This window comes from Schistosoma mansoni, chromosome 2 (assembly GCF_000237925.1).
Source record: "Schistosoma mansoni strain Puerto Rico chromosome 2, complete genome".
In the NCBI taxonomy this organism is placed as follows: Eukaryota; Metazoa; Platyhelminthes; class Trematoda; order Strigeidida; family Schistosomatidae; genus Schistosoma; species Schistosoma mansoni.
Genome location: NC_031496.1, coordinates 27,769,824 through 27,780,136, shown reverse-complemented (window position 1 = coordinate 27,780,136; position 10,313 = coordinate 27,769,824). Strand labels below are relative to the sequence as shown.

Below are 10,313 nucleotides of genomic sequence, written 5' to 3'. Positions count from 1 at the left end.
ATATATATGATATATATATGCTGTTTTAATTACCCACATTTATGATTATTAATTTCTATAATGAATGGTGATAGTTCCGTTAATGATCTGGAGGGTTGTTGTAGATATAGTACGAAAGCTGGTATGGAAGGTTTAGATAAAGCCACAATTATGGAAATTATATTGGAGAATTCCAAAGCAAAGGTGAACTTTGTAGAATGTATTATATATATATATATATATATATATATATATATATAAATTGTTCACTTGATAGTTTTCGAAAAGTTTTCAGGTTTCATTAAATGAAATTATTAAATTCTTGTCGATCATTAATCAAGTACGGTTTTATGTACATGTTTTTAAGTTGCTTTTTAACGTGATGGGTAATTATACAACTTGGCAGTCCCTAGTCAGAGTGTGAGATTTAAATCTGTCGGTTGAAGGTTGTATGCCTTAATCACTAAACTGTTTTTTTTATCTGAATAAAATATTGAGGAAAATACTCATTGACATAATTAGTGATCTGCCAACTCATAATAACTCATGAAATAAATACTTTATAGATATTCTGCAGTTACTTATTGTAAGATGATGTAGACGTACGAAACAGTGTAGATATCCGGTAAAATATAACAACTTCATCCGTGAAAAAAATGCGTTGTTGACACTAAGCGATAAAGTTGAAGTTAATTGCCGCTAGAAAAGTGGGATAGGTTGATATCGTATGCGGTATACACACTAAAAGATCTCTATATTCTTGAGAATCAAGATGTTAGAATTATGTGGTTGGTTAATTGCCTGATTTTAATTTTATTTAGTAGTTAATCAATAGTTTACATGAATTCACTTTTTGCTTGTAAGTATCCATTCAAGTATTACGATATTAAGTGACGAACTGGATATTTGGCATATTCAGTCCTTTAATTTTTTGGATTTCTTGTCTTATTCCATTTTGAAAGTGTCATTTGCATGCCTGTGACCAAATTATACATATAAGTAACAAGTTTAAAATAAGAAGAAATAAACATACTTCATCTTTAAAATACTTCAAAATACCATCAACATAATATTGATAAGTAATGTCATATTATTTATAAAAAAATTCCATAGGTTGTCAAAGGATGTCTAATTTAGCTACATAGATAAAAGAATAATTAAGTTTAAATGTCCTGTAAACATACTTATGAGTTCTTTCCTTTGTACTCAAAGTAATTCAGTATATTTATAGCCTAGCTAACGAAAATGCCAATAACTCAGTGGGAGATCATTTACAACTGTGAGTCATTTCAAGCTGTCCTCCCAAACGCAGATTCATTTCACCTAGTGACTTTACATGATAATATCTTGTGAACTACAGTGTAAACGGTTGGACTCTTCATATGATTGATGTCTGCGACTAGTGACGTCGTTAAGTGATGTTATGCTTTATTGCGTAGCATGATCTATTGACTCAAAAATTAAGCCTCTATTTGTTAGAATAGGGGTTTAAACGCCACTCTACTTATCATGGGAAATAATAGGGTTATTTGTTTAACATAGGTCTCTGTAACTCTAGTTGATTCAATAACCTTGCCATTGATAAATGATTGCATTGGACCGAAAAAATGCTTCAAAACACCAGTAACCGTTATCTGTATTTTTAATATATTGTTCTCATTCAAAATATGTTTTTCGGCTGTATGACAAAACAGGAAGTAGTCTTATACCATATACTTTGCTTATAATGCAAATATGGATATAGTTTAGGTGTCATGGGTAGGTCAAGCTTTCGGATAACTGTAAACAACTTTATTTTTGAACTCACATTTCTTAATACTAAGGAATTAGTTTTACTAACAAGTTTTCAATTATTTAAGGGTCAAAGTTTTATGAAAATGAACTGAGGCGGGAAAAAGCTCTTCGTCAACAAATTGAACAAAAGCTTAAAATTATAAAATCTCTTACACCAGTGATGTTAAAAAGTGGTGAATTAGAAGTGAGTACTTTTTCTCCTCTCTTTCTCATCGTCCCTTATTGTCAATTAATTATTTCATATGAAATTTGAAATTTGATTACAAAGTTAATTTAGTCAGGTTGTAAAGACGCCCGAATTCGCTAGTCTGAGATACTGGTGCAATACAACTTAAATTCTTTGAAGTTGATACTTCTTTATCCAATATTTTCCAGTACTTTCCGGTTGTTAATCACTAACACTGCTTTCCATTGTCTACATATTTAAATAATGTACTTATTCCTACATGACTTGGAACAAGAGTTTTCCTTTAGTAGTATAGGCTTTCGTCCAAGTTCTCAAATTAACTAAGTATACATTCATCTGGATGAGAAATTTTTTGTTATCGTAGTTTTGTTATTAATACTTTCACCTGTTATCTTAGTGCTTATTTTAAAGTTAAGTGATAATAATACTTATTATTTTATTCAATATTATATGTTTAGCATAATATGGAATTCTGAGCACACAAGTCTCTTAGATGTGTATTCACTATTCATTGGAAAAAGAGATACTCAGTTGTACTGATCATTAATCTTTTGTAATATTGAGCAACTAACTGAAATCAAAAGCTTTTGTTTTTTTCAATACCTTACTGGAGCTTTTATTATCAATCAGAAATTGAATATCGATCTTCATGTATTCATAAATTTCTCAAATGTCTCATGCTTAAGAAAAAACTTTGAAACTGCATGGTTATAATAACTGATTATTGATTATTTCACTTTCGCATGGTGTACATTATGCTTCTGGTTGTACGATTTCCTAATTGTTATGTAAGTGGGACTATAATTTATGGACGGTGTTTGAGCGACGCTTAAGTGGCCTTCAGAATGTGACCTACTAACTATGACCAAATGAAGTTTGTAAATCAGCATGAGGAATTAGAACTACGATTTACAGTCGATAATTAGGGTTAGGAATTAGGTTTAGGGTTTTCATCACGAGATGACATCAGCTGAAATGCCAAAACGTTATTTAGCTAAATGGACAGGTGAATTTCGTGCCTAAATTCAAGTCCTGTTATCTTATATCTGATTAGTTCGTTCAAAAATTATAGTCTCCGAGTTATACCTTGTTGAATTATAGATGTTTCCCACTGATTCAGCTTTAATTTAATTTGCTTTAATTTGCAAATTATTTATTCATATTAGACCCCAAATGCCCTGGTACGGCCGAGAGTGGGGAGAGTTAGCTCTCCCCCTCGAAATGCTCACATATGGCCGCGCGTATACAGCCACTACCAGGGAAGTTCTACTCACTGCCTTCTCGTGGCATTACTGTTGTTTACGAAATTGATAGGACGAAAAGCGAATGTCCGGCGCTTTAACCGGGTTGGTGGACACAGAAAGTCCACCTAGGGGAGTTGGAAAACCCTGATTCCAAACCAATGGTGCACATGGGCTCCAGTATTCTGAGGGAATAAATGGCGTATGAATCAATCGTTGGTTACCGGTTACCATGGGACTGCATCTTCTCACGATGCTCCACTGCCTTGTGGATCAGACTTTTAGGTCAAAGGCCCCGAGTGTGGCCCCCCTAAGAAAACCACCTGCTTCAGTTTAGGCACCTGGGCAGTATTACAGCCCTCACACAAATCAAATGAGATTTGTGAGGCGCATATGTATCTGGTAACTCCGCCTGTAGCTCCTCCGGGGGTTACTGCCGGTCCCAAACCCGGGTAAAGGAGGAGGGTTGGGTATGGGGTTAGCGACCCCATCCAGTAGAAAATCAACTCGCTAAAAAAAACGCTAACCAGAAAAAACTATTCATATGTATCTGGTGCTTTCTTGTACTAATATTTATGTGTTTAAATAAAATAAATAAAATACCCTATATCAGCATTAATTCAACATATTTTATGAAGTTTTCCCTATCTTCCTAGCTTAAAATTCTCAAAGGGAATATGAGGAAAAAAGATTTAGTTAACTAATTATAAAGTGATAATTCTCAACCCTAACAAAAGGTGAATGAACTACCCAAAGACCATGAAAGAAATTTTTAAAAATAAGGTTGATTTAAATCAAATAAGTGTGAAAAAAAAACAATATCAAAGGTGAAAATGAAACTGGGATTAAAGACGCGTTAAAATATAAATGAATGAGTAACTGAATTGATCTATTGCTCAATTGAAGATATTAATGACAATCGAAAATTCACTCAACTCTTCCCGTGTATTATACTTGATATTATACTATGATCAACAGTGAAAATCAAAACGTGCATTTTATCTTATTTGAGATGTTTTAGTCGATTATACCTGGATTCCAATGTATGATGTTCATATTTAGACTCAAAAATCCAGGATCTTTCGCTTCAAACACCTGTTCTGATGTGGTCTGGAGACCGATGTACATGTGTACTAGGTGCTACTTTACTTCTGACTGACTGAGTACTAATTCAAGGTGCAAATGGAGACATGAATGGGACATTACTTTAGATTTTCAAGTGTTTTGATTTTAGACATAAGAGAATATATAGAAAGTGACCATAACTGATCAAACGGTAACTTGCTGACTGGTGAAATCTTAAGAAACAAACCACAGTTTATAGGAATTTTACGAATCTACTTAATTTGTCTAATAAAAGAGTAAGCATACTATGTAGTAGTCAACTCTCTGGTATCTTGTGAATAAAAATAACTTACTAAAAGTAGGAAACATAAGTAGCTTTCCCTTAAAACATCAAACTTATCTGAGAAAACTTGACTGGGAATAACGGAATACAATAATGTTAAATGAAATAATATGCAAAAGTCATAAGTCGACTAACATGTTTAAAACATGTATCATCTATCTTCAGCTATTGTACAAAACGAATTTAACCTTTACTTGTTATCCAAAAGCATGAATAAACGAGGCATTACGTCATAATTTCTGTTAAACGAATTTCACCTGGTTTTTTTCTCAATGTTTTGGTATTACATTTATTTCCCCAGTACGGTTGATTTTAATGTGTTTCATAGATGTACCCAAGTGAAGAGTAATAGCAGATGTACATATGTGCTAGGTCCTACAGAGCACGAAATCTAGGTAGAGTTTTCTATCAGGCTACCCCTAACCGCTTAATATCTTTTAGATCTCTGTCGATCTGGTTGCCTACAATTTTGCCGGATAGACATAATGACCAATATAAATATTTATAAATAAATACATACGATATGTAAATTTATAAACATAAAATTAAAAAATTACCGACAAACCAGCATAGGTGCTCCAGGTGCTGATCTAGGCCAAAATGTACGTCGTTCAATAGGAAAATCACAACGGTCTACCAAATGATCTGTTATATCTAGATACGCTTCATCTAAACTAACCGCTGAAAATGGAATATTATCTGATTCACAGGGATTTTGTGTATTTCCAGCAGAAACAGTGTATTCCATTAAAATAGATCGTACTACACGACTAGCTGCAGTATACTTTACAAAATCACATGGTATAATTTTCAACTGAGGACAAAGTTTTTTGCCTAAAAATCCAGGTAGACCAGCACGTACGCCAAATCGTCGAGCGATATAATTGCTTGTAGACTAAAGCAAAACATAATGAAAAATAATGTTCACTGTACAGCTATTCTATGTTACTTAGAAATAATTAAGACGTTCCAGAGGAGAAAAGTTTCTTCTCGATGATACCATTTTCCGAAGTTGTATAATCATAATTATCGGTAACTTTTACATGTGGTAGTTTATGGCAAAATAGAGGACTCTTACAAAGTTATCAAAGACTAACTTATTTAGGTGAAAGTCAATGAGATATAAGATGGTGATGGAGATAGTTGATAAGAAACCCTGGACCCGCGTTTTGTGCTATCTGAGACTCGTCAGCAAGGTGTACTAGAAATCTTGAAGGAACTGCTGCTCCCCGGCGAATTCGATCCCGTATAACACAGCTTCACAATCAGAAACGGTATCACTGATCTATTCGGGCCGTGACATGGGTCACATTGCAAATTGATGGATAGAATTCGATCAGCACTACGAAGGACTTATCATTGATGACATCGGTCACCATCCAGTGATCGGTCAGTTGTGAAATTTAATGAAAATGAAGTGGTGTTGCACAATATGGTCAAGTTTATATATATATATATATATATATATATATATATATATATATATATGAAAGTTGAATACTTAAAACGAATAGCAACATATGACGTAACGTAAATTACATACATAAATGATAGTTTGACAAACTTCAGAAGATGCGAAGGGAAGAATAAACAAATCCCTGGCAGCAAAAAATGTGAAGAGATAAACAATATATTGTATTGGGTCGATAAAATAAGTATTACTGGTAAGTGACTTATGGTTTTCCACATAAATGACTCAAAATTTTTGCAGTTAGAATAGTATTAAGATGATGAAACGACAAATGAATTGATAAATAATACTCGTAATCGAACTGTTATTCGTTTAAAACAAAAAGTCAGAGTATTTTGTAGTCATTGTATGTGTATTAACAAGATACTGAAGAGAAACAAGTGCAACCGTGGAGAGAAGAAATCTGAACTCGTATTTTCACTACTTTGTTACGCTTAGTATGGGTTGTGTAGTTGGTGAGATATTCGCTTAATCTCATTAACAGCGCAACTGCAATAAGACTTGATGATAGGTACTGATATATATATAAATTGTGTTTGAAAATCGATGTGAACTACAGACCACATCGACAAAACCTTGGATTTCAGATCGAAAAAGTTGACTAATTCAACGAACGTGAGTGTATTCATGAGATACGAGCCTTAAACCTAATGTTTTGACACAAAGCAGCGAATGTGCATATAAGTTTCAGTTAGCGAGCAATATTCAAGAAAAATTATTGATATACCGTGTATTTACTGTAGTAAGTATATATCTGAGTTGGCACTTGTTTGGTATCCAGATATTTAAAAACGGATGATTGTAGGTTATTACAATAGCCAAGACTTGTAGACTATGAGGATAAGAGGTTGATAATTTATGATGCGAATTCATCAGAGAGATTATCTTTATAGGATGGAAAATAGTGGGTGCTACATATCAGTTCGACAACTGAACACTGGATAAATATTGAGAACATAATTTATAACTAAAAGGATAATGATTCCTAAATTACATCTCTGGTATTGCTGTGAACGGTTGCCACATTTACCTTAAATCAGTTCAGACAAAAATGGATGTGCATAGGAGTGTACAGTAAATGGCCAGTATGATTTCCGTTTCATTCAATAGTACCACAAACAGTAAAGTCTTTATTACTTTTGTTACTGATAAACTAGGTATTTGTTCACTTTACTATACAGTATAAGATAAATAATCTTTTCTAAAACCTACCAACATACTGTTACTACCGACAGCAACTGGATGATGTCTAAGTTCGGGTCGATCACGTATTTCAACAGCTGCATAAAATGCATCCATATCAACATGTACGATGAGTCGAGAAAAACGTCGTTTCTGTCTTAAATCTTTTAGTATGTGATCTGCCTATAATGTGAGAAAAAAGAGTTGATAGAACAACAAAATTTAATACGAATATTTATTTATTTGAACACATAAATATAAGTACAAAGCGAGACCGAACACATATGCGCCACACTTGATTTGTGTGTGAGCTGTGATACTGCCCAGGTGCACAGACCGAAGCAGGTGATTTTCTTAGGGGGGCCACACTCGGGGCCTTTGACCTAAAAGTCTGATCCACAAGGCAGTGGAGCATCGTGAGAAGATGCAGTCCCATGGTAACCGGTAACCAACGATTGATTCATACGCCATTTATTCCCTCAGAATACTGGAGCCCATGTGCACCATTGGTTTGGAATCAGGGTTTTCCAACTCCCCTAGGTGGACTTTCTGTGTCCACCAACCCGGTTAAAGCGCCGGACATTCGCTTTTCGTCCTATCAATTTCGTAAACAACAGTAATGCCACGAGAAGGCAGTGAGTAGAACTTCCCTGGTAGTGGCTGTATACGCGCGGCCATATGTGAGCATTTCGAGGGGGAGAGCTAACTCTCCCCACTCTCGGCCGTACCAGGGCATTTGGGGTCTAATATGAATAAATAATTTGCAAATTAAAGCAAATTAAATTAAAGCTGAATCAGTGGGAAACATCTATAATTCAACAAGGTATAACTCGGAGACTATAATTTTTGAACGAACTAATCAGATATAAGATAACAGGACTTGAATTTAGGCACGAAATTCACCTGTCCATTTAGCTAAATAACGTTTTGGCATTTCAGCTGATGTCATCTCGTGATGAAAACCCTAAACCTAATTCCTAACCTTAATCATCGACTGTGAGTAGGACTTCCCTGGCAGAGGCTATATACGCATAGCCATGTGAGAGCATTTCGAGAGGGAGAGGGGACTCTCCCCACTCTCGGCCGTACCAGGGCTTTTGGGGGCAACAGTGGCTAGCAGTGGAATCCAGGACGCGCGTTTCGTCAGCTGGATTTACCTGCTTTTCAGAGTTTATGTTTACTCTGAGACTCGAACCCAGTACCTATAGCTTCAATCCCCATCGCGCTATCTACTCAGCTGATATAGTTTTTCATTTGGTATAAATGGCTTTAAATCACAGTGAGTTATATAATTACAAATAAATGAAAAATACTAATATGATTGTTGTTGGTGAAGCGAAGCCAATCAGATGAACAAAATACAAAGGCTAAGATAAATGTTTTGCTCAATTTTAATGAAGTCATAAAGTATTCGTCTTGAAAATACAAGTTTCTTCTTAGTCAATAGTATTAGGCATTGTTATTTGCTGAATTTGTGTGGTTCTAATTGAAAGTCTAGATTTCACACCGATTGCTTCTAATTTTCAAACGTTAATCCACTTATCAAGACATAGAACAATGGCTCAGTGGCTAAACTGTTTGACTTTCAGCCACCTTATCTACTTCTGTTTGAGCTACGGAGAAGTATCAAAACTGTCACATTTAAAGTGTGTCCCGAAGTCGAGTAAATTAGCCTGTACCTGCTGTATGAGTCAATAAAAAAACGGCGTGTAAATAACAAAATGGTGTCATTTTCTTCATACTGTAATTTGATGCACAAATCTATGCTTAGTTGTAGAATAAAAGTTTGTGTTGTGTTGTTGACTCACTATTCGGTCGATAAAAAATAGATTTTAAGTTTTAGAATTGCTCTGTAATTGTAATGAAGGAATTATACAGATATTTATTGTTATTGGTGGAAATGATACTAGGTGACAACTATATTTTCTATTTTTAGTCGAGATTACACGAATCATCATAATTTGTACCATGTTCTTGTATGTTTCAAACCACAGTTCAAGCTGATGTCATTCAACTTAAAAGTAGTTCCACTTATAAATTCTTGTGATACATCGTGTAACACCATGTCTATGCATTCATCGAGAGTGACCTATTGTGTAATTAAGTAAGAAGTAAAAACAGTTCAACGAAGGAAATCTTCATTTTGACAATATTATTCACAAAGTGTACAATCGTATTGTCAGTGACTTAATAGATTTAATAGTATGTTAAAAAATAGAAAGTGGTTACATCATATTTTCCGAAAGTTTCAATTGTTATAAGCTAGTTACGCAACCGTCTAGAGTTTAACGAAAAACGATGAAATGATAATCGTTCACTTAAAGAGATAAAAAATAAATTTAAGACGTCAAGGTGATAGTAAAAATGACAAGGGAACTGGAAGAAAATATTGACAAGTTTTCGTAGTATCAAAAATTAAAAGCTGTAGATCTATGATAGAATATGTATTCGAATTAGCTGCGTTTTCATACAGAGTTCTAGTTAGGACTGATGAATTGCAAATGCAATCGAGCCCAGTCGCATGGCTGTCTAAATGTTTTTTAGGACATTTTTGATAATAGTATGATCCGAATTCACGAGCTATCCCAATGTACTGGGCCATTGAAGTCTTTGGATTCTGTTGATAGTCACGCATAATAGTGCCTGAAGAAGCATTTATAAGGTGCTCTCTTTTTACGACCGATGCAAACCGGTTCACGAAAGTAAATAAACTTATAGATTCACATTACCGTGGTCCGAAACAGGAAATTATCCTTTGCACATCAACGAATCAGAGGCTGACTGGAAAAGATAATATGAGGCTAAGTTGAATAAAACTGAACACTAGATCACGAATATGACGGACTTTTAAATTATTTCTTTTTACAAAAAGTCATGTTGTTATGTGTCTTACTTTGTAATGTATTCAAATTTCACTCCATCTGTTGACAATTTACCAACTGAATATAAAGAATAAAACGATCTCTTCTTTCTGTCTTAATTTTTTCAATGTTTTTATTAAATAAATGTCAACAATAATCAGTAAATTTTGTTATAAATCTATGACCTAAT

The 10,313-nt window shown here is 34.2% G+C and overlaps 1 protein-coding gene across 1 annotated transcript; it reads right to left on the bottom strand.

The window, feature by feature from the left end:
* Positions 1-29: 29 nt before the first annotated feature.
* On the bottom strand, positions 30-7,379 carry Smp_146090 (putative rab geranylgeranyl transferase alpha subunit; the record flags this gene model as incomplete). The annotated part of the gene is made up of 4 exons (XM_018796277.1): positions 30-243; positions 1,863-1,936; positions 5,175-5,504; positions 7,293-7,379. The coding sequence occupies 4 exons, from the start codon at positions 7,377-7,379 to the stop codon at positions 30-32; spliced, it is 705 nt and encodes a 234-aa protein (XP_018650505.1).
* Positions 7,380-10,313: the final 2,934 nt, after the last annotated feature.